Raw genomic sequence first — 27,103 nt, 5'->3', positions numbered from 1 at the left:
TTTTCTTCTGTAACTCATGTTAAACGGAACAGTGAGCCACAAATTCTAATTTTGCAGTCAGCTTGGGAATTTGAACTGTGTTTCTAATAGATTTTTCTTCCTCAAGCTGTATTGTGCTAGTAGAGGGAACCAATTTGCATAACTTCTGTCAGTCTGAAGCACTGCCTGATCGCTTTCTGGTACAGAAGGTTAGTTTAAATGGTCTTTATATGTATGATCTGATTAATTTTTCATGTTGGGAAATGTTTTCATGATTCTGTATGGTTAGAGAACATGTGGAAATTAAATGTACTGAAAGAAATGCCAGCCTATTTGGAGAAGCAATAATTTTGTTTCTGGTTTTTTCAGCATAAAAATCCAGAATGTCTAACCTGGCCCAAACGTTAATTCTCCAGTCTCAGGGTTAGCTTGTGGAGCAGTGTATGTTTCTGTATTATTTGCCCATATTTACACTAATAATGAATAATGTCCTGTTAGGGCTTTCCAGCAGAGGCCTTTTCTTTTGGTGAAATTTATTATTTGATATTTCAGTAGCTTTGATGGTTATAGATCCGTGCAAGGTTAAACTCGGAGATAGCAGACAGTTTCCAAACAGTATATAGCATAAATCTTTCTGTCTAATAGAACTTTATGGCAGTGAAAAAGCAATATTCCTTTGTAGCCTGGTAGATTTTGTTGATATTTAATTACCATAGCTCTTAAAGAAAAGATATCACGTAATGAAGACTGGGTGCAGGAAAAACAGTATCAGCTCTGTACTGCTTTATGCCACGTATGTAATCCTCAGCAGTGGCAGGAACACATCGCAGGAGGAGAAGGGATCTCAGCACAGTTCTGTTTCAGTCCAATCACTCCTGAAACATCAGGTAAACTATCAAAAAAAGAAAGGAGAATGTCTTCTAGCTCATGATCAGTTGCATTTTTCAAGTTATCTCATTAAGATACTTAAGCTCTTTAAAAAGAAAAATATTTCCCGCAGTAATTCTCAAAGACAAATAAATCACCCTTCTGAATGAGATGTCACTCCCGGCGGCCGGTGCATATTGTTCTTCTCCCGCAGTTTTTGAACCCCGGGAGCTGCAGAACTTGGCGGTCCCGCACTGCTGCGGCTGCCCGGGGCAGCGCCGCGGGCTCGGCAGGCAGCGCTGCCAGCAGCCGCCCACCGGCACGGCCGGGCAGCGGCCCCGGCCCGGGCGGGGCGGGGGGTCCGGGCGCCGCCTGATTGGCCGCAGCGCGGGGCCCCGCGGAAGGTGCCGCGGGCGGCGGCGGGGGCGGCGCGGCGGGTGCCCGCAGAATGGGCGGCAGAGCCGGCTTCTTCGAGGTGGGTGCGGGCGGCGCCGGGGGTGGGGGGCGGCCGAGGCGAGGCGAGCCCGGGCCAGGTCCCGCAGCGCAGCATCCTGCCGCCGGTGGACGGGGCTGCCCGGGATCCCGGCGGGCTCCTTTCTCTTCCCCCTCCATCTGCATTGAAGCGCCGGGGAGCCGGAGCCAGCCGCTCCCGACTCTGCCGAGGGAAGTGACCGCCGCCGGAGCCGGGCAGAGGGGCCCGGAGGGGCACGCTGCTCCCGGGGGTTTCACTGGGGCGAGGGAGCAAAGGCGGCTGCCGCCCGCCCCGTCCTCTCCTTCCCCGGGCACGTTCCCCTCGCCGTTCCCGATCCCCGCGTCCCCGGTGTTCCCGGAGAGCGGGGCGGAGGGAATCCCCGGGCTTCCCGGCGCTCTCGCGGAGGCGCCGGATCAATGGCTCTGGGCTTCTCGCGGGTCCTGCCTAGGGCAGCACCGCGGGCAGCCTGCGCTGGCTCTGGCAGCGCGTCCCAGCCCTACGGAGAGAGCGAGAGCGAGGAATGTTCTCGGCACCTTCTGTCCCCAACTTCTCGGAAAACCCCGTGGCCAGCCGCTGTGCCCCTCGCCGGCAGCCGTCCCGCGCAGCCTTCCGGCCCGGTGCAGGCGTGGCCGTGGGCGGCAGCGCTCCGGGCCGGCTCGGCGGCAGGGAACCGGCGGGCCAGTTGGTGCCCTGGCCGAGAGGACAGCGCCCGTGCCCGGCGGATACGGGCAAGAGCCCTCTGCTAGCACGGAGCGCTCGTCTTGAGTGGGGAATGAAAAAAGCCGGGCGGAGTTTAGTACAGTCAGCTAGCTCCTTGTGCTCGCAGAAAGCGCAGAGTAACGTGCACCTGGGGAGCTTCAAGGGTAACATCTCATCCACTTACATAAACAGCCACACCGACTATTTGCTAGAATTAGTTAGGCTGGCTAATACAAAAAATCTAAAGAGCGGCTTGTATTACAAAAACAGGTATGTACAAGCTAAATTACAGCAATCCTGAATGTGTTTCTGCAGGCTTATACTTGGGTTTCTCAATCACGACTTACCTAAAAAAAAAAAAATGCACAGGGAGGAATGTTCCTCCTCCTGTACAAATTACAAATCAGTTGTTGTTATAACACTAATAGAATCCAAAGTCATCTGAAAATCATCTACCCCTTTAGTAACTCACCATGACCTAAAAGTTCAGGTTTTACTTTTCAAAGATATAAAAATGATCCAGACATCACAATTCAGCAAAATAAACTGCCTATAGCTATTTTGGGTGTGAGCTAGGCACCTGCTTTTTCCTCAGCAGTGCTGACTTCCCAGGATTGTTTTAGGAAAAACAACCAAGCTTTTACTGCCTCATGGATTTCTAACAGTGAGGTAGAACTCAAACTGTTGTGAGATCCAAATGCAGGAGCAAGCACATGCGTAATACCCTTCTGATTGCCCTTAGTCACTTCAGGTTTGCTCTTCTGCCTAGACTTATTTGAACTCCTGAAGAGCACTAGTTACTAGAAGACCTCAAAAGCACGGATATCATTATTGTTACCTGATTTTGCAGATGGGGAAACACACAAAAGTTGAATGACCTGCTCAGTCTTGCTAGGCAGGACAATAGCAGGAGATCCAGGTCTTTGGAGTCCTAAATCAAGATCTCGTGTTTAAGCAATACTAAAGCAAACTCAGCATGATTCATGAATTTACATGTCAGCCTTGTATGTCTTAGTCCTTTTCTTTTTATAGCAGATAATGGGTGGAAAGAGATTTGCCCAGCTCATCCCGTGCGTGAGCTGTCTCAGGGGCAGGATGTGGACAAAGGCTGCCTAAGTAGCACCAGCAATGCAGTTCCCTATTGCTTTCTGCACTGTTCTCCCTGATTTGTTTTCTGTTACAAATTCATTGACTTTGAATCCTGAATTGCATTTCCCCACCACACATTCAAAGCTGAGCTATGTAAAGAGAGAAGGTGAGTATCCCACTTCTCTCAGTAGTTCCTGGGGAGGCCAGGCAGAATTTCTACTGTTGTTATAAACTTTAGGGTTCACTCTTTGAGGAACTGTATAAATTTGTACTTTCCTCTAAGCATTTATAAATAATTTACTCTTTACTGTTCTTCTATGGTGCTTCCTGATAAGAATCACAAATCACTTCACAATCACCAAACTGTCATCTTTACTTCAGATGTTGGTTTGTTTCTACTTTCACCTCATTTTTTAATCACTAATAGTTCAGAAGAAGCTTCTCAAGGACAACTATAAATAAATATGCATATACTTGAAAATACTGCACCGGATAATTTGAGGAGATTCAACTCCAGACTGAGAGATGTATGACAGAGACTTGTATCTAGATTAATATTCTTTAGGAGTCTTAAATTCTCTAAGTTGCATAGAGAACAACTCTTCTGACCTATTTGAGGTTTGTTTCAGAGCTTATGATACTGTTTATCCTAACAGTCCCTCTTTTCCTCTTTCCCTACGAGGGATGCCTATGTGATGTGCTCAGATATAAATATCTCCAGTAGAGCTCTGAAGTTAGACTAATGAATTGTACTATTTCATTTTACTTGACAGGTTTAGGTCTTCAAAAGCATTTCATGTAAAGAAAATAGTATGGTGTTCTGACTTCCAAGAGGAAAGATCCTTGAACAAATATATTCATACTGTAGAGAATTAGTATCACAAGAGCCACAGTTGTACTTTTGCTTCCTTAATTAGTTTGGATGGTAAGTGCCTTTTGTGAGCAGCAATACCCAAAAATGTTTTGGAATCTTCACTCCCTGATGATAGATTGAGCTGACATGTGCAGTACAGTCTAAAAGCAATAATATACTGGCCCCCCTTGCTGGCATTTAAAGTTCCCTCCCTCTTCTGTCTGTGATGAAAACCCTCTGAATGTAAGGGGGTGGCGACTGCTGTCGGGCTGGCATGGCTGGGATGTCAGCTCCTGTTACAAAGGCTGCTCCCTCTCAGAGCTATGCTGTCTAAAGCCTCAGCAAGTAAGAGCACTGAGAGCAAGTGCTAAAAGCAGAACTGCAGAACATTTCAAGATGCTGTATCTTCCAAGAATTGCCAGAAAGACAAGGCCACAGATCAGATATTTGAACAGTCATTTAAAGGGATAATTGAAAATTTCCCTGCTGTTTGAAGACGTGCTCTGTTTTCACAAGTAACACTAAAGATTATTATCATAGAAAGCGATGAGATGACAGGGCAAACATTACCCCGTACTCTTTTAACACCACTTTTCCCCACACTTACCAACACTTCAACATTCAGTTGTACTGCTTTACTTGGAAGACAGCAATTTGTCTTTTTTCCTCTGTGAAGCTTGGAAGAGAAACTTAATTTTGTATAGGAGAAGATGATAGTAAAACATTAATTGGTAGGAGGTACCTGGAGCTACTCAGAATTTGAAGGCTACATTTGAAATTATAAGTCTTATATTAGGAAAAAAATGGGCTTCTTTGAAGTGTATTTAGAAAAAAACCAAACCACCAGTTTTGTAAGTTCACCTGTCTGTATAAGCTCTCTAAAATTCCCAGGGTTTCCAATCTTCCTGCTCTATCAAAAGGCAGCAGACCCATCCTTGATGCTGCTAGGTAAAAAACAAAGAAAAAACCCTCTTCAATTTCTTCAATTCCATGTCAAAAGTATACACTGTATGTACATTTTGACATCCCTACAGCAAATTATGCACAATGAGTAGTAATGAAACTAGAAATACTGAAGTTTGATAATGCAAACACAGTGCTTATACAAAGAAATGATTGTGATTTCACAAAGAATTTGTGTAACTCTTCTACCTGAATATTGCCATTGTAGAAAACAACCATAAACTAAAGCCCCAAGGCAGTGAATATTCTCTTGCACAAGGAAAAGGCTGTGCAGTGGTGTTGGAAAACCTGGATGTCTACTTAGCGTTGAGTCAAAGCTGGCTCAGGTTCTCAGATGGAGGCACTCCAATGTGCTTCATAGTGACAGTGATACTCAGTGAATGATGTGACTTTTCAGTATGCCTGGGAAATTGGCAACATGCAGCTCTGTGTTAGCCAGCCTAAGTAAATATGCACTGAGTCAGTATTAACTGGTGGAGGTTCCTTTTCATCTTGTGTATCCTGCAAGATCTCATAGTAGTAAAAGCTGAAAAGTTCTCATAGATTTTCAAGAGCCAGAAGTCACTGTAAATGCCTTAATGACTTTTCCTTTCTTGAAAAATAAATCAGCCTCCCACCCCAAGTGAATAGACCTTCCTTTTCCTTCCTGACTGTTCTTATGCTGACTCATTTTATCTCTGCCAATTATGAATCCATGTCTTTCTGAAGGATGAGCATTTGTAGCTCTGGCTGTTAGCATCCCTAGGCCCAGGTCCACAAAGCAACTTGGGTTTTGCAATGTGTTTGGGTAGGCACCCAGCTCCAAGGTTAAATAGGACAATTTGGTCAGAGTATCCAAGTTTAATTCAACTCTTATCTCTTTACTGTGTGGTATCCCAGAAGGCATCTGCTGTAGAGAAATACTGAACAGAATTACAATGGAAGGGAGCAGTGATAAAAGGAGCCCAGAGAGATAGAAATTCAGGCTTTCTCTTTGGTAGGAGACAGCCCTTTTCACTGAATTCCTCTCCTGCCTGTGGTCTGCCTGTGGGAGAAATGGGGAATGGCAAAAGACATTCCAAAGCAATTTTCCCACTTCCTGACAGTGTGTCTAACTATTACATGTAAAGCATGAAGAACTAGATCATCTCCTTTGCTGACAGTTTAGTTTCATTCAGAAAGAATCTAAATGCTGTGCATTGTGCTGACCTTGGGATAAAGATGCTTACTGGATCAATATCCTTGGGGATTTAGATGAGAGCATGTCTAACTAGCAAATCAGAAACAGGTGGAAGAAATAAAAATGCAGTATGAGTGTCAGCACAGGTCAAACTCTGGCTTGCAGAAGAGGAGAACTTAGGAAGCTGAGGAGTAAATACCTAGAGTATCTCTTGTGAACCTGTTAGACATCTAAATTCTACAAAAGTGAAAATTCATTTTAGAAAACCCTTTGAGTATGAGCATCACTGTATGTCTTTATACACAGTGAAATAATGCAATAAGATTCTAATCTTGTGAAATATGAGCCATTGCTTCAGAGGTAAGGATTTGTTTAGTTGGACTGCTTAGAGAATAAGGCTTGGCATTCCACAGGTAAGATGATGAAATTTTGCTTTGTGAACATTTGCTTGGTTCTGGTTTGGGAATTTCTCCCATAGCATGTGGCTAAGCTGTGAGACTCCCTGCCTCAGGACTGTTTACACAGGTTTAAAAGGCAAACGCATAAACTAGTTGAAGAAAGAAATCCATGAAAAATTATTAAATACATGGGCAGAACTTCTGGTGCAGGAGAATCAAAATCACTGTCTTCCCTTTCCCTCAGTCACTACATTCTTGCCCTGTTTTATTGCTTCTTCTGAGTCACCTGGTGCTGGCTGTTTCAGAAAGCAATTCTAGATGGATCCTGAGACCCATCCTCTGCTGCAGTTTGTACCTTTCGGTGCAAGAGAAGCTTCAGACTGAGAGTCAGTTGTAACGCAGCATGACAAACAGAATTTTCAGTGTAAGTACACTTACAGCAATCTCCCTTTGGCTTAACTCTTGACTTGAAGAAAACTTCTTGATATGCCCTAATGTGACATCACACTAAGGCATGCTTACTCCCTTCAGGAACAGCACAATCTACCAGAAAAGTCAAAGGAGGTAGAGAAAATTAATAATTCTATAGGAAAAATGTTTAGAAATATTCAGTTTGCCACAGTTTGGACTGTGGCAACCACTAGATTGGTTTTTTAAATTCAAATAAACTGATTTATGTAAGCATTCTGACAGTTTAGGGAGAATTCATTCTGCTCATTGCTCTTTCTCAGACTGGTTGGGTCCTATACTGTGAAATAAACTTTTTTTTAACTGTGTAATTTCAAAAGAAATCAATACAATATATGCTTATGTCAGTGCTTATAAAGTCTCACTCAAGTTTACTCAATCTGCTGATTACAAATGGTTTCAAATTAAACTTCTAAGATGCACAGACAGGATAAATGTGTCAGTATTGCCGTAATAGTTATCACATTATTTTTGAAGATCTGTTGATCCTTTAGCACTTTAGCTATGGCTTTAAACTGCAGGAATTCAAGTGAACTATATTTTTGTAATCCTATTACAGAGACATTACATTTTAAAAACTCTTTTTAAACACTTTGCTCAGCTGTTTTTCCCTTATGAATACTTTTATTTTACCTTTTTATTTTCTGAATAAAAATTTAACAGCTGAATATACTTTTCTCTACTTATATTGTGTATTCATTATTCTTTACCCTCAACCTGTTCTAAACATTAATAATCAGGATTTTTTCTTTTACTAATGACACTATTGATCTTTAATCCTTATGCAATTGAAGAAATTTGTCTTCTAATCAAAGATATATATTTGTAGTCACTTACAAAAGAGTTTTTAAGGTCTTACACAAATCTGCCTATTGATTAAGTTCTACTCTAAGTAGTCTCAGAGAAGCTGTAGTTTAAAATGTCTTTAAAAATTCACCAAATAAATGGACTGTAAGTCTTACTGCACTAATGCAGGCCAACAGTTGATGTCCTATTGTGCTAAATGCTTTGAAAACACAATGAAATTGAAATTCTCTAAGCCAAACAATTTATGTTTAAAAGAGATGCTACCCATCAGTAAGTGTTCCAAGAACAGATTGCCGGGTGTCTGAAAACTGTTGCCAACCAATGCATTAACTGCCTTGGTGCTGCGCCTCAAGGCTGGAAACATTGTGTTCAGTGCTAGGGTGCTTCATGGGATTGGCCAGGATGTTCAGGAACTACGTTTCTTGCTTTGGATCAGGCTTTTCTGTTCCTTCTGCAGGGAACACCTACACTGGGGGATGTTCTGATAAATCTAAGAGTGTGATAGAGGAAACAGTCACCTTGCTTTCACTCTGTTGCTGCACAATTTGCTGTGGACTGAAGTGGAATCTAAAGCTGTGTTCTGGCATCCATCTTTCTGAAAAGGAAAAGAATGTTTGATATTTGCTTAGATCTTGAAAATAATTGAAAGTAAATTGAATGTTTGAAGTGGGAAAAAAAATAAAGAAACATTGAGCAGTTTAGGTTGCAGGAGCCTTGTGGAAATCATGAAAACTTGTGCTCAAAGCAGATACAGCCAGATCAAATGGCATTGGGTCTTGTCCAGTCCAGCTTTAACTGTCTCCAGGAATGGAGATTCCTGACACATTCCCTCTCGCCATTATCTCTGTGCACTTCCAAGAAGAGTCTGTGTCCGGTTTATCTCGGCTGTTTGAGGGGCCTGGAAGGCCCGAGGTGGCCCGGAGGTGGCCTTGGGGCAGCCCGCGTGTTGAAAGACGAGAAGAGGCTTCAGTTCTTCTTTCTGGTTTTATGTTTATTAATTGTTTATCTAAAAGATGTTCTTTCAGCCAGCAGAGATCTGCTCAGCAGTCAGCCATGGGCACACTCTGTCTGCCCTCTGGGCAGCCACCTATCTTTATACCCTTTGCTACGTGTACAATATTTATCATTTTTCCCCAATACCATCTATTCTTATAACTCGGTGTACTCTTAGTAATAACCAATAGAAAGGTGCCACCGTGGCCAAAGAAGATGGAGGAGAGGAGGAAGAAGGAGAAGGACAGGACACACCCCAATTCCTCCATCTTACTCCTCCAAACCCCCTGTACATAAATCCTAAACCCTATTTCTCACTCTCTAATTAGCTAATCCCTTCACCATTCACCCGGTGAAGCCCTCATCCTTGTCGTCTCCTGTGCAGGGTTAAAGTCCAGCTACCAGACACTTCTGGCAACATTCCAGGAGTCCCGAGCCCCCCCCAGGGTCTCGGAGGCTCAGCATCTCAGGACTGAGATCTTGAGATCCGACATCTCCCCCTTCTGTTTGCCCAAGAAAACCTCTTTTACAATCCGATTCATGGCATCTGGGACGACATGGATGAGGACTAGGAAAATTATTGCAACATAAAATCCTAAACTATTAAAACATAAAATCCTACCCTTAAAATTCTTCTCCAAATGGGAGAAATGTCAAAGAAATCTGCCTTAAAATTCTTCTCCAAATGGGAGAAATGTCAAAGAAATCTGCCCTTAAAATTCCTCTCCAAATGGGAGAAATGTCAAAGAAATCTACCAGCTGATCAATATATGATCCTTTGTCAGTTTCCCCTGTAATAGATAAATTTACCCCATTGCTTATTGCAATTCAAGATCCCAAGGAGAAAACCTCCTAGTCTTTCGTTCTTATACAGAAATATTCAAGACCCCAAAGAGAAAAAACCCCCCCAGAGTCTTTCGTTCCTCTTGTTTCTCTTCTGAGTTGTCCTTTGCAGTCTGAGTCCCGACTTTTGTCTGAGTATTCGTTTCTTCTTATATCTTGTTGAGGAAAATCGTTGCATAGTTGCATCCGGCATGTTGTGCACTTCGGTCATTCCCCCACGAGTGGCGCTGTCACCGGGCTCCGTGGCTGGGACGACTGCATGAACACAAGTGCCTCTTTGTTCCGCCGATTGTTGCTGTTTGCAAGCTCACTCAGGGGTTACCTAGTTTTTGATTCAACTGACAATAGGGTTAGAAAACACACAAGCCTCCCCAGGAGGGGAGAGGCTTAGGACTCCGAGGGTTTTTTACCAAAGGCACCAAGTCTGGAGAGGGCCCCTCCTCGCCCGAGACGTCACCGGGGGTCTGGCCCGCCCCCGCCCGCGCTCGGCGCATGCGTGCTTTCCGAGCTGCTCTCTGTCTCTCCCGAGGTAATTTTTTCCTCTCCCTTTTTGTTCCGCCTCTGAATTTTCCCCTCGGTCTGCCTCTGACTCTCTCCTCCTCCTCCGACGCTGTGTGTGTGTGGCCTTTCGTAGGTGTGTGCGGCCCCCCCGCCGGCACCCGCTCCGATCTGAGTCCCGGGTTTTTTGCGTCACAACCGCGCGCCCCCTGCGTCTCACCGCAGCTTTCTGGGATTGCGCAATTCCCCTAATTTCGCTGCATGGGTCAGATGCCCCGGCTTTGGTTTGTGGCTTCTCCCCCCCGGGTTTTTTGCGAGTTTTGCCCGCCGTGCGCGTTTCTGCTGCCTTGCCGGCCCCCGGGGCCGCTGCACCCCCCGGCCCTGAGCTTAGCAAAGCCGTATCTGAACACGCGTCTTTTGTTTTTTCTTCAGCGCGCTCCCCGCCTGCTCCGCCGCGCGAGAAAGCGCCTCCCCCGATCCCTTTTTCTTCCCCCCCTGCTCTCCCCCTCGGTCCTGAGTCCTCCATGCTCTCTGGGCTTTCTGGATGCTTTTTGGGAGTTTCCAGGGTTTCTGGGTTTTGGGACCGGGTGTTTTAATAATATTTCTTGCTCTTTTTTCTCCAAGAGCATTTCTCCCTGGCTTCTTAAGGCCAGAGCTAATCTTTTCCTGGAGCCTTGCTCCCCTCTCTCTTTCAGAGAGTCCCCCCCCGGACGTCTGCTGCGTCTCGGGGTTATTTCTTCCTGGCCTTTTAAGGCCAGAGCTAATTTTTTCCGGAGTCTTGCATTGCTCCCCCCTCTTTTGAGGGCCCCCCCCCGGACGTCTGGTGCGTCTCGGGGTCTTCTTTCCTGGCCTTTTAAGGCCAGAGCTAATAATTTTTTGTATGTTTGTGTCACACCTTATAAAGTGGACAAAATTTCCCGTTGTTCCTGGGAAGGTGTGCCTCCCATGTTCTTATTTTCAGGCTTTCTTACCGAATCTGTCGCCCACAGAGCAGTCTGGACGTCTCGATCTGTCCAGCAGATCACGAGAGGTGGACCCAGGGCGCCTTCTGGTTCCAGTCCGGGCTGTTCTGCTACGAATATTCTTCGGCAGAAACTGAGAGGTGGATTTCTCAGTGACTGCTGGTTTTTTGCAGTCTCTGCTGGCTTTTTTTTTTCTCTTCTTCTCTCTTTTTTCTTCAGGCTTTGAAGGTGGTGGTGGTGCCCCCTCCCAAAGGTTGTGGTGGTCAGAGCTCACCCAGTGGAAGCCAATGTCTGGTTTATCTCACCCCAAAAGGTTTTGGTGGTGGAGCCCAGTGGAAGCCAAATGTCCGGTTTATCTCGGCTGTTTGAGGGGCCTGGAAGGCCCGGAGGTGGCCCGGAGGTGGCCTTGGGGCAGCCCGCGTATTGAAGGACGAGAAGAGGCTTCAGTTCTTCTTTCTGGTTTTATGTTTATTAATTGTTTATCTAAAAGATGTTCTTTCAGCCAGCAGAGATCTGCTCAGCAGTCAGCCATGGGCACACTCCGTCTGCCCTCCGGGCAGCCACGTATCTTTATACCCTTTGCTACGTGTACAATATTTATCATTTTTCCCCAATACCATCTATTCTTATAACTCGGTGTACTCTTAGTAATAACCAATAGAAAGGTGCCACCGTGGCCAAAGAAGATGGAGGAGAGGAGGAAGAAGGAGAAGGACAGGACACACCCCAATTCCTCCATCTTACTCCTCCAAACCCCCCTGTACATAAATCCTAAACCCTATTTCTCACTCTCTAATTAGCTAATCCCTTCACCATTCACCGGTGAAGCCCTCATCCTTGTCGTCTCCTGTGCAGGGTTAAAGTCCAGCTACCAGACACTTCTGGCAACATTCCAGGAGTCCCGAGCCCCCCCCAGGGTCTCGGAGGCTCAGCATCTCAGGACTGAGATCTTGAGATCCGACAAGTCTGGATCCATCATCTCTGTAGGCTTCCTTTAGCTATTTGCATGGATCAGTATAGGCAGGTATGACAGTTTGGCATTTGAAAGAATTGTGCTGGAACAGAACCAAATAACAGTGGAATCAAGCTTTATTTGTTTGTTTTACACACTGATTCTACAGAGATTTCTGTACAGCCACTCCCATGAAAACCACGGAGCTAAAGAAAATCTCTGTAACTTTCAGTCTGGTCTTGTGCCTAGCAAGAATAACCAGGCTAAAATACCATAAGTGGTTGAAAGATATTTAAACCACTGTAATTGACCTGGAGAATATCTCTCAAATACAACCACCGGAGGCCATAAATTAAAACTGTGCCTGGGGGATTCTGATAAAATATATATATATATATATATATATTTGGGTTGGATATGGAATGGGAAGGACACTACTAAAAGTGTAGGGACTGCTGCAGTCTGCAGGGTATTCATTGACAGAAGAGCTTTGAGATACACCAGAGGTTTCAGTAGTCCTTGTAGCAACTTGGCATCAGAAGGGAAAAAAAGTGGTATACAGCCCCCTCTCTGCCCTGCCCTGTACTTGTTCTGTGGACTGCAAGTGTCAGAATAATGTATTTCAATAATAGTCTTCTGGGAAAGGAATCCATTTCATTTGCTTTCCCATGGAGATTTCACACAAACAGATATTAAAACTGTAAATGTGTGTTATTTTAAATATAAAAAAATCAAGGGAAAACATAGCCCAACAATCCATCAGATACTTGTTCGGTATCACAAAGGAGGAACAGCACTTATCTTCCTCAATGTCCCGGTCAGAGCTTACAGTGCACAGGCAGAAACCACCATGGCATTAGTGTTCCTTGTGGAGATCAGATTTGATAGGTGGGACTGGAGCTCAAGTGCTCCATTGCTGTGGCAGAAGAGAACCCTTTGGGACAAGTGAAACAAGGAAATAAGATACTCCAACCAAGTGATCTCTTCAAAGCAACCCTCTGAGAAAGATACTGGACTGTGACTCCTATTTTTAGTGAGGAATCATATTTAAAGTCTAATATTAATCTATTCTCTTGGCCAGTTAATACCAAACATAATTAATTCTAGATGTTTATATAAAAACCCCAACAACTGCAGTGAGGTTTAGGGAGCGGCTGCAACTGGGCTTTGAAATGTCTGGGGACTTTTCTGCTTGGCTGTTGATCAAATCATAACATTTTGCCAAACTGCCATTCGATCATGGAAATAAACTGCTCTTTTCTTTTCAGAGCTGTAGCTAAACCTCTGCTTGGAATATGAAATGCTATTATGTAATTATAAAACAAATGATTGAAGAGGCAAGAGTGACACTGACTATTCCTATAAGAAATGTTTAAGTGTTTGTGAAGCCCAGGTATTTAGCTGCATTTGTTCATTATGTCCACCAATATTTTCCACTCTCCTGACAATTAAAATATTTTTGAAATAATACACAATAATCTTCAAGCTTTATGTACTCAGAATATTTGCTTATATGCATATATATACATTTAATTTTTTTCTCAAGCTCTTTCTAATTTTATGAATCATAAAAGTACTGTTCCTTAGTGATTCCTGCGAAACTTCTCTACCCCTTACTTCTTCCACTTGTTCTAGCATAAGAAAATATCCAAGATCACCTTTTTTGATCAAACACCTAGCTACTTCTGCTACTGAATATATCCAAGAAGACAATTCATTTGGCTTTTTTGTTTCCAAGTTGAGTGCTTTTGGAAACTGGTGATTGAAACTGTCTCTTGAGAACATCAAGAAGGTTTTAAACTCAATTCATAGATCAGAGAAAAACAGTGTCCCACTCTGAGAGTCACAGAAAATTGTGAATTTGGGAATCATTATTTAGCCAATAATGGTTAATTATCATTTTGTGTCCTCTCAGGTGGAAATCCTTGATTGGGAGACTAAGAAACAGCTATGCTTCCTAGATAAGGTAAAACAAAAATCTGCTTAAAAGACTAGGTGACTTTTTAAGAAATTATTAACTTTTCTGAAGTAAATATGGTGTTTATGAAGAGTATTTAATCTTCTGGTAGCCTTTCCTTGGCCACTTGCAATGATTATGCAAGCTTCATACTGACTACAGTGTATTCCAACCCTTTTCCAGAGGGAGCTTTTGGGCAAAAAGGACAACTTCAGTTGTCCTTTACTAAGTTGCTTTACTAAGAGGGTGCCTGTTGTTTGGTACTCAGAAACCATCAAATTGTCACTGCTGTAATAGTAACTCTTGATCACTGCTAGAGAAGCTGCCTCTGAAACAGGCATCAAAAATTGTCCTGCCTTTTTCCTGTCAGTTCTTTGAATCCTTCATGCCAAGGCTAGACACCTGTACAAAATAGTTACATTGTCTAAGTCACATTTCTATTTGGCCTAATAGTCTTGCACCTAGTAGTTGTCATTCAAAACATGCATCTTATATTTGCAATATTTTTGTTGCCTAGGTGGAACCAAATGCTACAATTAGAGAGATCAGATTGATGTTCCATAAATTATGTGAGTATAACTTCTGCAGCAGCTCACATCAGAATATCCAGTACATAAATAGGAAAAAAATTAAATAATTGAAACATAATGTATGCACACATAATGCTGATAACCTGCACATGAATGTGATCACAGCGAGATTTCAGTAAAATTATTTTATCCTATCCTGATACAGCTTTGTATTTTTTTTTCTGCTGTATAATTATCACCTATGTTAGTGTTGAATAAATATTTAAAAAAAACCTTTAAACAAAGCTCATCTTGTATTGCATTCATTATAGTAGTGGGTGATCTAAACTGAACATTGTGTATCACACAACTCTGTATGGTCTTACAGATCCTCGGTGGTACCCAGCAAGGCAGTCAATAAAACTTGATCCAAGTAAGTACTTGTGAGGTCTGCAGTAACTAAATTGAGCAGGGCCCTGGTAGGAAAGGTGTGCTTAAGGGTGTTGGCTCTTAAGAATCTGTTTCCAGCCATGTTAATTAGCACTGTGAAAGCTGAAGAGAATCCAGAACAAATATAATTCTTCTGAAGGAAACATAGTTACACCCTGGTGCTTGGTAATTACCTCAGGAGTTTGCACATTGTTCCAATGCACTTTCTAACTACTGAGCACTGTTGCTCTCCAGAGAGGCAGCACAGGATCTAGATATTCACTGCCCTTAGCTGCAGTCAGATGATCTCCATGATGATGCTCAGCTGGAGTACCAAAAAGGGCTGTGAGTTTGAGCTATCAATTCACATAATCCTCTGTTCTCAGGCAGGAATTACAGTTCTTTTGAGGGAAGCTAATGCAGAGCCCATTGCTGTGGACATAGCAATTGCTGACAAAGCTGATGACAGCTGGCTGACTTCATTAATACACTTGTAGGTATTGCTACTAGAAGCCTCTTACATGGCCTGAGTCCACAAAAGTCTAATTGCCAAACTGTGTTAATTCATCTTAGCTAAAATATAACACTTTCTTCCTTTGCTTTCATTAAGGATAAGTTTAAACAATCCCTTAAAAGTATGCTGGTGAAGATTTGCTCATTGTGTAAAATCTATCCAAGGAAAACAGATGTATCTTGTTTCCTTCTTTGAAAGTCTCCCTTGTCAGATTCTTCTATGAATTTACATAGTGAAACTTGCCATGAGAAAATGCTGGCCTTTGGAGGTTCTTCCAAATCTAGACATTGAAAGCTCAAGTGCAGTGGAATCACCTCATAGCTGGTTGTTTGGGAAAAGAAAGGCAGTTGAAAATTTCTATAGGAGAGTTTTCCAAACACAGCTTATCCTACCTTCTGTTTGTCTGATGATGAGCAATGAGAAAAGCAGGAGAGAGGTGCAGCTGACTAGGAGGTCAGGAAACTGTCATAAAGGGCATTGCCCCATCAACAAATTCTGCTGTTGGCAGTGATGAAGAAAGTCTACTAGACTAGACAGGCACATAGGATTGGGAATTCTTTTAACTGTTTTGGTGTGAATAGAGGACCCAGGCTTATATGTGATTACAGGGATAAATAAAAATTAAGTGTAAATATTCTTGGTCTGTTTAATGAGACTCCAATAAACCCACATCACATCAAGGTGTCTCATAGATAAAGCACCATATAAAGCTAGTATGCTTCCAAAGTGGACTTGAATGTCACTAAGATGTAATTACTTCTTTCCTTCTCAGAAGGAAAGGCTCTGAGGGATGAAGAAATCCTGCAGCACCTCCCTGTTGGCACAACTGCTACCTTATACTTTAAAGATTTAGGGCCACAGATAGGATGGACTACGGTGAGCTCTGCTTCAAGTCTGAGCCATTTCAATGGCTAGTTTTCCACAGTTAATCCTTACATCACTTTTTGTTTCTCTCCAATATTTCTGCATGATGTCTGTTCTGATAGTGGATGCAGGCAATGAATCCTCATTGCTTCAGTTCATTTAATCAGGGAAAGCAGTAACAGATTGAATGCCTATTCAGTTCTCTGGGAGAGCAGCAGTGGAAAACCTGCTGCAGGGTAGGCTGGCTCTGCAGAACTAAAATTCAGATTGTCAAATGGATGTCTACTGCAAAATCATTATGAACTAGGTATGCAAATGCCTTTGGCAATCTGCTCCACCGGACCTGTGTAACTCCTTAGTTACAAAATTAGGATTATACTCCATTGAGTTTGTCCTACAAAGAGGCATGGGAGCAACTTCATATGTCAGTACCTGAAGTGACTTCAGCAAGAAAATGCATAAAATTAAGATTAGTTGCTGTCTGCATGCGACTGTGTCCCAGGATGCCAGTGACAGGCCAATGACGGCTGATAATTTCTGCAATATTAGCAGCAATCCACAAAGACCTTGCATATTTACTGTCTTAGCTCAAATGCAAATTTTATCACAACTCACTTGGCAGGCAACACAGCACTGCTGTTTATGCAGTGAGGTGACCAATGACCCTTCTAGCTCTCTAGAAGGTCCTTGCTGCACAGTATTACACTAGTTCCAATAAACAGCACGATGTCAAGGGAAAAGTACCTCATAATTTAAAGACATATTTACCATTTATTAGCTATGAGATATTAATAAAACCCTGTGTTGATTACAAATAGCAAAGACAATGTTAATAGGAGGTAAAATTTAAAAAGTCAAATATGTTTTGCAAGACTGAGTCTTCACATCTTTACTTTGGATGCAATGCCGATAAATCAAGCAGCTATTACTCAATTCAAAACCCAGGAAGACAGACAAAGGCTTCTAATGGCAGTGTAGACTTCAAGACACACATGCATTAATATCCACCAAAATATCACAGGGCAGAGTAACCCCAGGCTTCTACCATTTCGTAATCTTTTGCTCTCCCTGCCCTTCGAGCTACTTCATTCAAATATAAACTAACAAATAGTTTAGTATTATCAAATCAAAAAGATGAGCCTCTCATCTACAAGCAAACCTGATCTTCACCAGAGAAAATGCTGATCATAACAGAAGTCCGTAACTCAGCTTTTCTGAGTATCAAAACAACTCTAAACACATTAGAGAACTGGGATTGTTTGGTTTTCTTTTTTGTTTGCTTTCTTTAGTTGTTGGGTTTTTGTTTGTTTGCTTGTGACAGAAGTACAATCAATTTCCCTTCTTTCTCTGTAGGTGAGGTATGGACCTACTTTCCTCACTTAGAGATGGGTGGAAAATTCAGCTGTTAATATTTGGTCCAAAGTTAACTTCATTTTAAAGTGATATTCCTAAGAAATACACACCTATCTGAATGAATTCAAGTTAGAGAAATAGCTTCTCTGGTTTCCTCTCTTTTTTTCCCCTTTCTTTTTATTTTCTTTCTAGTATTCCAATTAAAGCTTGTTTGAACATAGAATGAAATCATTGTTTCCCAGGACAACTGCTGTGCTAACTGTTCACACAGATGGGGTCACTGTGAATACTTACAAGCTATGTTTCGAGTTTAAACAAAATTCATTCAGTAGAAGCAGAACTCCTATTTCTCAAGACAAATTCTTCACCAAATTTCATTTTAAACCAAAATAAAGCAACAGCTTTTGAGTGCAAGAGAAGGGTGAGAGCTGCATAAATGTAACATGCATGCATATTTGTCATGATCTCTGGGCTGCCATTGTTATCTTTTCATACCCATACTGTGTCTGCTGCACTGGCAATGGCTGTTTGAATGCAACTGAGGCAAATAATTGCAAAATATTTAAGTGCATGGCTACCAGTTTCATAGCCAAACCTTCTACTACCTCCCTGCCTCTCTTAATGCCATCCTGGATGTGTGGAGGTGTTTATCCCACTGCATTAGTTGTCACAAAGAGACCAAAGCAAACCCATCATCTAATTCAGCTGTCTAATGATTTTCTCTCTTTTTGCAGGTATTTTTGATAGAATACACAGGTCCATTGTTCATCTATTTTGTGTTTTATTTCCGCATGAATTTTGTCTATGGACTGGATGAGAGGTTTACATCAAGTCCACACCCAGTAGTTAAGTAAGTCTGTTTGCAGGCTTGAGCAGTATTTCTTGTAGTCTTTTTCCAAATGTCTTGCCACACATGGCTTTTTTAAGCACTCTTAAATGCTTTTGTCTTGCTGTTTCTAGCTTGGCATGTATCTGCCATTCTTTCCACTACATCAAAAGGTTGATTGAAACAGTATTTGTTCATCGATTCTCCCGTGGGACTATGCCACTGAGGAATATTGTGAAGGTAAATTGTGCCAGAGTCTATCCACAGCTGCCCTTATAAATCCAGCCTAGCCAGCCTATGCTCTGCCTCTGCACCAGAGACATTTTGTGTGGCTTTTGTAGCAATGCACAGCATATCTCACCCATAAATCTGCCCCAGCTTCTTTCAGAAGATTTCCTAATGTCACTATTGTATAACCCATATGCTGCCATACTGTTATTAATATTATAGAAGTCTCATTACTTTTTAGAATTTTAAACCTTCAGTATACCCTTCCTTTTCACTCAGCGAGATCCTTGGGTGTGAATGTTTTAGTAACAAGTTAAGTTTAAAGGTAGTACAGGCAGGCACAATGGTGAGAGAGCTGCTTGCTTTAAAAAAAAAAAATCTATTTTTGTAACAGTCATTTTATATCTGCTTTGCCCCTAAAATTCTCTTTGTTGTTAAGGAACTGTTAATTTACCTTGGATCCAGAGCAAAGCAGCTCAGTTGTTCTGCATTTTCTTCTCCACAGGAGCATTCCCTGATGTCACCAGTGCTGCTGTGGCACAGGGCAGCTCTTGGGGTGCAGAGTCTGTTCCCTGGGTGTCTGAGAAGTAGTACAGTGACTGCATGGTTATGCATAATTGTTTTATAAATGTTTGTAAAAGAGAACACACCAGTAATCAAAAGTGCAACTTACTCTAAGGAAGACAAGAGATTATCAACTGGAAAAGCATTTGGGATTTAGGCAGTTCCTTGCAATTTGCACTATGGCAGTGATACTTGCAGCAGCTGAAGCTCTACCTTGTGGCCAACTCCTTACAGCTGTCCAGTGGCTCTGGTCCTTTGGCTGATAGCTTTCAGGAAAGGAGGGTCTGTAGTGGGGCAGTGACCCTCCAAAAGAGTCCTCCCTCGAAATTTATTGGGCTTCCTGCAGCAAGAGTTGTTAAAAGGTTCACAGATCTCATTCTTGACACAACAGATCTTGCAGATCTCTTGTTCTTGACACAACAGTAGCTGTTTAGCAGTGCTTGGGTTTCATTTGCTTTTATAATTTCATTGGCCTTGGTGGTGTTACTCCAAAATTCTGCCAGTGTGAAAAACATCACATCTTTTTTTCCCATTTTGCCATCACACAGAAGTGGTAGACAACGCTTCTTACTTTCAGGGTTTGATCACATACACAGCAGATATAGATAGCTTCTTTCCTAAGTGCAGTGGAATGTTATGGGGTACAGGAGATACTTCAGCCTCAATAAGCAGAAATCTGAGATGGGAATTGATGAGAGATGGGATTTTCATCCCTTTTTCCCAAATGGAACTAGGAATAAATTACTCCCTACAGTGCAGCAGCCTCACCAAAAGCAGAGCATACTAACATAGTGTAATTTTTGATAAGACATAATTTTTCTAGGCATTGGAAAGGTAGAATACCTGATTTATCTGGACCTAGTAAACAACTCCTTAGGGTGAATAAAATAGGCATTAATACAAAAATTGTGTGGTGATAAAGAACTAATTGAAAGAAAGATAATTATGGCTGTGCCAAAAAAGGATCAAAAAGTACCAGAAGAATTCCTCAAAGATTAGCCTCATGATTGGTCTTATATGGTCTTTCTTTACCCATGAACATTTTTGTGAGTAAAAGGAAGGGATATCATCACTTTGTAGAAAAACATCTGGAGGAAAGAGAACATTAGATCTAAATAAATATTATTTAAAGTATTGAAATAGTATTTATTTAGACAATATAAGAAGACAAACAGAAGGGTACATGCTGGTCATGAGTAAACATAGGCAGGATATTAAGAACTATGGATTGTCAGTTGCAGTGGAGAAGATGAAAGTGCTAACTGTAAGTTTGGAAACTTAGGAATAATTTATTTCTGGGATCCCTGCAATATCTGAACTTGACCTGCAGCATTATAAGAGACTGTTGTAAAGCTTTATTATTCAGGATTCACAGAAACTCTTTCTTTTCTCCAAGTGGGTTTATGAAGTCTGCATGTTCCTATTTGAACCTCACTGGAGGCGTTTGGATGAGAAATATGGATTCAATGGCATCTGGACATTTACCAGTATTACTGTAAAGGTCCTTAGCAGTGGTAGACCCCACTCATCCTGAAGTTTCTTTTCTTATAACCGAGGAATAGTCTTGCAGCAAATCATGTTCTTTGGGTGATTAGCACTTGTTCAGTTCAATTAGAACATGTATTGTTGGGGACTGAGCCATGATAATTCATTTTTTAATTCTACTTCACTGAAATCCATTGCCATGTGTTCCATCCTGTGCCAAGCCTTGAAGCTAGGAGAAGGTTTTCTTGAAGATGTCATTCCAAGATTACAAGAAACTGTTTCCATCTAAGTTTGTACAGCAGTCAATAATTTGTGTCTGTTGAAGAAGCTAATTTTAGGGAGGAAACAGTAGTTTATGGATAAGACATTACCTATACTGTTCCTCACTGGAATCATTCTCTTGGTTCTGCTGCATTTCCTGGGGGAAAAGGAAGTCATCACAGGGAAGCTATTTTTTCTGCTCATTCATCCCATCTGATTTGTAATTACTTGTTAATAATTTGCTCTTTTACATCAGTTATCTCTTACACAATCTCATTACAAGGACATACTAGGTGCTTGTATTACATCACACCCAAAAGGGTATCCATTTTGTCTGAGGTCTCTGGGCATTGCAGTGGTTCAATTAACCCTGAGAAAAAAATGGAAATGCAACTGAATGTTTGATACAGCAGCTTGCAGCAGATGAGGGGGCACCAGCATTTTCAGAAAAATGCACCATCAGACACTGCAGTCAGCTAGTGCAGGTTGGAGATGCTGAGGTAATCACTTTTCCAGGGTATTATTGCTAGAAATGCAGTTCTGGTATATACAGGGGGAAAGACTGCAAAATTCAAAGCAAAACAAAATAAGTTAAACCAGGCAGGAGAGCCTTGGATGGGATTTTTCCCTGCATGAGCAGGAAAGGAAGTGGTGAAGGAGAAAGCAGAAACACATAGGAATGTCTAAGGTATAGGAACCTGTTTGGAAGGCCAAGAAAAAGAAAGAAGACCAGGAAGACTAAGAGGATCAGAGTTTTGCTTAAAATTGAAAATAGGATGCAAGGAAAGATAAGGCAATGAAAAGAAAGATAAAGAGCTCAGTTGTGGTCTTGCTGAAGTCCAGGTGATAAACAAACATACCCCAATACATCAAAAACTGAGGCACTAGGTTGGGTAAAAGAAGACTAAACTGATGAGAGGCAAATGTTTGAATTGTTGAGGGTTAAAGTCTGTCTGCAAGAGAATGGCACCTGGAGGTCAGAGCACAGAGCAAAGAAGAGGAAGGGCCCAAGAAAAGACCTTCCTCCCACCTACAAATATATAAGGAGGGAGAAAATAGCATGTCACCAAGACACCAAAGCAGCAATGACTGTAAGAAAAAACCCCACAGGAGGCAGGGCCAAGGAGGCCAAATAAGAGGTAGAGGTTGTCATTGTATGTAGTTTTTTTCATGGATGAAGCCTATGAACAAGCACTGAGATTGGTGAGGAATGTGGCAGTACAGCCATGAGTGACAGCTCATTATCAGTTTAGAGAGTGGAAACTGCACGGCAGAAACACAAGGACAGCAGCAAAAGGGACTAACTAGACAAATCACAGTGAAAGTGTAGAGGAAAGCATCAGGCAGGAAAAGTTAAAGCATAGGAAAGAAAGAAACTGATGGGGTGAAGGAAAAGAGTACAGGAGATTGGGCAGTGCAAAATAGTGAGTACAGCAGAGAGGATAGTGCCCAAATCTGGTCTTACAGTCTCAGGGGTCAGCAAAACAAGTTTCTCTTTAACATGCAGTCTGTATGCTCTTCAACTTTGCCCAATGGCTTGCCAGACAAGATAATTTTGTTTTCAGTCATATGGTCATACTTTCTAAAACTGTTTATAAATTTAAGAGCTCCAAGATATTTTAGAGGAAATCTAAACTCTATTGGTACCATTTCTTTTCTTATTTCCTGTTACCTGCTCCCACCTACCACACTTAGTACTGCCATTTCTTGTTGTATTATCAGCAAGTTGAAGGATTGTCCTGATCCATTGTTATCAATAGTCCTTGCAGCAAATAGTGGCCTAAAAGACTGTACTAAAACAAAGAAAAATTGCTTATTTTTCAGAACTGTTTATATTACTGGGGATTTGCAGCTTGGCTTGCATATTACATCAATCATCCTCTTTACACTCCTCCTTGTAAGTAGCAAAACAGCCCTCAATGATTTAAGTATTTATGTATGTACTTCCTGTACTAGTACTAATGACATGCAAACTCTTTTTTTAATAGCTTATGGGAAAAAACAGATAAATTTTGCTGTGATCATGTTTCTGGTAGGTTTCTTGCTTTTTCTATAAAATGCTAAAATATCTTGCCTTGATTCTTTTGTCATATAAGTGGAGGACTGAATAGGATAAACAGATACTTAGGACTAGGACATTTGGGACATACTGCTAAAGCTAACCACTTGCATGCAAAACAGACAAATCTGTTGGTTTTTAATATGATTTTGTACAAAGGAATATTTTGATTCAATGTCCATTCCAAGAATAGGATATTGATCTGTTGGGATGATCTCTCATAATCTTTAAAAGTTTGTGACCTTGTGTTTAAAAGCCAGTGAGTTTGTTTTGTGAACTGTCTATTGAGTGTTAAAAATCACAACAGATCATAAATCTCAGAGAACTGGCCAGACAACTAAGAGAGTATGTTGCTGATAATTTCCAGTGATAAAATTTCATTTTGCTGAGCTTCAAAACCTGTTTATAGCTTTCTTTATGATTCAAAATTCTTCAGTCACTGTTCATTCTCACAATTCCTGGGAACACTTCATACATGCAGAAGCAAAGTCAGTGTAGCCAATAAGATGTACCTCCATACAAAGGCTTTTCCTATGTATGTGTAACTTGTTCAGAACATCAGCTACTCACTTGCTTTGACAAATTAATCATCAGTGACTGCAGGATCCCAAAGCAGCTTCCCAAGATGAAAATTCTGTGAGGTCATAATCTATTCACATTTTATTGAGAAACTCCATAACAGAAAGCACAGAGCTGGGAATAAACTCAGGAGCTCTGACCACTAGTCATTTTCTAATAGTTATGCATTGCAGACACTGGAAAGTGTCCATAATCATATAAATGGGTCATTTCAATACACTGTCTTCATAATTGATTGGGGCAGCATGCTTTAAATCCAGTGAAGGAAGCTGGGTCAGTTATATTTCATGACTCATATCAATTATACTCCAGAGAAGAAAACTTACTTAGAGACCAAACTGTATCCTCCTTGGAATTTGAAGAATTTTTGAGAAACCAAGACTATGCAAATAAGTTTTTTGATGTTTTTAAAGGCATAAGAATAATCAAAAAAATAAAGCAAGTATCCCCCAAGTTCACTTCTATCCCCTGTGCTTTATTTAGATTTTAAGGGGATTATGTAAGTAATAAACTTGATACTTTGGACATGGAGTCCACAGTTTCTTTAAAATATCATAAAGATATAACAGAATATAATATGGACTCATATTTGAATGGAGATGTTTCATCCTTCTGTCAGTAGTCTTAGTTAAGGATATTTATTGTGTTAATAATAGATTATTTTCCTTTTCTTAAATATTTTAAAGAACCCCAGGAAATAACAGGAATAAAAGGAAGAAAAACAAATAGAAGGGAAGAACATTTTTAACTCTGTCATACTTTTTCTTGCAGCTGTGTGAAGCTGGAAATTTTTCCATTCATGTTGCACTCAGTGACCTCCGGAGAAATGGTAAAAACTGCGTCATCATTTTCAGTTTTGTGCAGCCATTCAGTGCTTCCTTCAGTTGCTCTGCTTCAGGAAAGACCTGATGCTGGGGGGTGCTGATACTGTCAGCTGACTGCTGTGGGAGCACAGGTTGCTCAGCACTGTAAAGATTGGATTCTAAGGGAAATCAGACAGTGCAAGGACTCTGACATCAGACTGTTGAACAGCATTTCTTAACTTACTGCAATCTTTACTGTTTGGGCTGGGTTGTGTTGGGAGCAGCTACATTGGTTATACTGCCAGTGCAAAAGGAAACAATGCTGCTACAAACTCTGTTTTGGCGGGCAAGGGAAAGTTCCCTCATAGGTATCCCACTCCTCTTGTGAGTCCAGAGGACATCCTCTCTTCCCACATCCTGTTTGTCCCTCTGACAGTCATGAGACACAGAAGTAGGCAGAGCTGGGTTGTCTTTACAGAAAACAATATATTTAGGAATATGAATATTTTGTGATTTGTTTTCTAATCTATAGGATCCAAAACCTGTAAGATCCCATATCCAACAAAGAATCCTTTCACATGGCTGTTTTTCTTTGTATCTTGCCCAAACTATACATACGAGGTATGTATTTTCAAACAAGATGTTCAGATTTTAGATTCGCTGAAAACATTTTTGTTTCTTTTAGAATGTTTTACATGGAAGAAACCTCTGAAACCGTTCAGCTCAGTACATTTCCCCTCCTTCCCTAAACCCCATGAAATCAGGTTGTGGACCAGAATTTGTCTGCTCTTCCTCCCCTCCCTTGGGTCAGTACTGATGTGACTAACCTTACACAGACAGCCCTGACCCTGGGTCAGTGCTTCCATGTGGCTGCTAGACAAGACATGCACTGTAAAGCAGGACAAATTCTGCAGCCAGGAACAGGGAGATTGTCACTGAACATGTGTTGCAATGAGAGATGGAGGTGTCTGGTGGATTTATAATGTAAGAGCCTAGAAATATCACTGCAGGCAGGAAGGTAGTGGTCAGACAAATATAAGATACTGTGATAGAGAAAACGAGCCAAAGTCATCTTCCCCATTTTAAGTTATGCAATCACTTGTGTTGGTGGTGACTGCTTTAGAAACTTGAATCAGTTTATCATTTCATATTCCTTAATAAGAAGCTAACTCCTGACTGAGTTCAAAAGCAGATAAAGTCAGTGCAACTCAGTGTAACATTCATTCTTGCACAGAAGGACAGTGTCAGGTTTGAAGTTCAGTGGAAATCAACAGATGTTATTGAGAACAGCATTGGGCCTTGGACTATAGAAAGTTGTCATTGCTAACAGTGATGCAGGTCTGATGAATACAAATTAGGCAGAGAAACAGGAAGGACACTGTTTTAATGCTTTAAAGTTTGTCATTGTAATAGCTGTGGAAGCAAATGTGAAGGTTTTTTTTTGTGATAATAAGGCACTGTTCACCTTTTTAACTAAAGGTCATTAACAACAGAAATTGAGCTGGCTGACCTTGATTTTTTTATTTACTTATACTAGGACAAGGTTATTTTGATCAATAGAGACATAAATGCAAATGCTGTCACCAGAAATATTTTCAATTTCCTTGGCCAAAACAGGTGGGGACCTGGATCAGTTTCACTATCATGACTCAGTGTGTTCCAGGTGAGTAATGTTTTGGTACTTCAACCTGAAGTGATGTCAGCAGCAAGAGCATGTTTTTAATCTGATAATGAAATAAATATTTTTTTCCCTTCCTTCCAGTGGGACTGTTCACCTTGCTTTGCTTCATTCAGATGACAGTCTGGGCAAAGGATAAACACTGCACCTACTTAAGAGAATTCAAGGATTATCCAAGTCATAGAATGCCAATTATTCCCTTTTTGTTGTAAGAAAAGAAGGCTCAATTTGAATATTGCACAGAACTTCAAGAAGAAAACCTCATAAATATCCTGCCAAATAAATGAATTAATTAAAAGGATTTTGGTGCATGTTGAATCTCCACTGCTAAGGGAAATTGTATGCACTTGAAAGCTACACTTCCTTACCTTCAAGAATTCTCAACTCAGAAGCACCTTAAAAGATAAGGTTTCATTGCACAGTTGCAAAGAAAAAGTCCCTGCAGCTCACTGTAACCTGTACTAGTCTGTTTAGATTGATGGATCAGAGATCCTGAGAAGTCTGTGCTGAAGAGCAGCTCCAAATTTAGCAGTGGGATTCTGCAAGACAGAAGCACTCTGGAAGGAAGACACAGCAGATAACTACTCCAGAGCTCAGTTCAGCCAGCAGGGCCAGCTGGCCTCAGGACAGTGGCATGATCTGCCTTCTTTGACTTGAAGAGTGTGTGCTGCCTGGAGGCAGGTGCTTTGTAACAGATAACATTACCAAAGAATATGAATAAGTTCCTGGAATAAAGAAATAGGCCATATCTCAAAAACCTGATTTGGGTCTAACACCTAATTTGCCAAAAGAATCTTAAGTAAGAAATTTTTGTCGTATTTGTGAATGTAATATCCCATTCTGGGGTTTTATGTTTGTTTTTGGTCTTCTTCATTAGTAGTTGCATACTAGTAAATAAGATTCAGAAGCAATCTAACCTATGCCATATCTTTGATATCTGGCCTGTTTTGATATAACATCTCCTTAATTGACCTTTTACCTAGCATTTTACA

General features: G+C 41.4%; 1 protein-coding gene across 3 annotated transcripts; it reads left to right on the top strand.

Annotated features, from left to right (window-relative positions):
- The first annotated feature begins 1,270 nt into the window (after positions 1 to 1,270).
- Positions 1,271 to 27,103, top strand: LOC135450967 (very-long-chain enoyl-CoA reductase-like). 3 transcript variants are annotated; one of them, XM_064719687.1, is made up of 13 exons: positions 1,271 to 1,321; positions 13,918 to 13,968; positions 14,477 to 14,528; positions 14,857 to 14,901; positions 16,187 to 16,287; positions 18,363 to 18,478; positions 18,589 to 18,694; positions 22,817 to 22,889; positions 22,981 to 23,024; positions 24,402 to 24,459; positions 24,966 to 25,054; positions 26,051 to 26,096; positions 26,196 to 27,103. In XM_064719687.1, exons 1-13 carry the CDS (start codon positions 1,295 to 1,297, stop codon positions 26,321 to 26,323), a joined length of 936 nt encoding a protein of 311 aa, XP_064575757.1. In that variant the 5' UTR covers positions 1,271 to 1,294; the 3' UTR covers positions 26,324 to 27,103. The 3 variants fall into 3 exon arrangements, with proteins under 3 accessions (XP_064575757.1, XP_064575756.1, XP_064575758.1); XM_064719686.1 differs by having other exon boundaries at positions 16,184 to 16,287; XM_064719688.1 differs by lacking the exon at positions 1,271 to 1,321 and adding an exon at positions 6,782 to 6,903 and having other exon boundaries at positions 16,184 to 16,287.

The sequence above is a fragment of the Zonotrichia leucophrys genome, chromosome 8 (genome assembly GCF_028769735.1).
Source record: "Zonotrichia leucophrys gambelii isolate GWCS_2022_RI chromosome 8, RI_Zleu_2.0, whole genome shotgun sequence".
Lineage (NCBI taxonomy): Eukaryota > Metazoa > Chordata > Aves > Passeriformes > Passerellidae > Zonotrichia > Zonotrichia leucophrys.
This window is presented reverse-complemented; position numbering and strand designations above follow the sequence as displayed.

What these genes read in the sequence shown, in the direction of transcription:
- LOC135450967 (XM_064719686.1), top strand. Translation starts at nt 1,295, where the DNA reads ATGGGCGGCAGAGCCGGCTTCTTCGAG. An exon ending in CACAGATAGGATGGACTACG is followed by an intron (nt 16,288 to 18,362) that starts GTGAGCTCTGCT and finishes CTCTTTTTGCAG; the next exon opens with GTATTTTTGATAGAATACAC. An exon ending in AGTCCACACCCAGTAGTTAA is followed by an intron (nt 18,479 to 18,588) that starts GTAAGTCTGTTT and finishes TGCTGTTTCTAG; the next exon opens with CTTGGCATGTATCTGCCATT.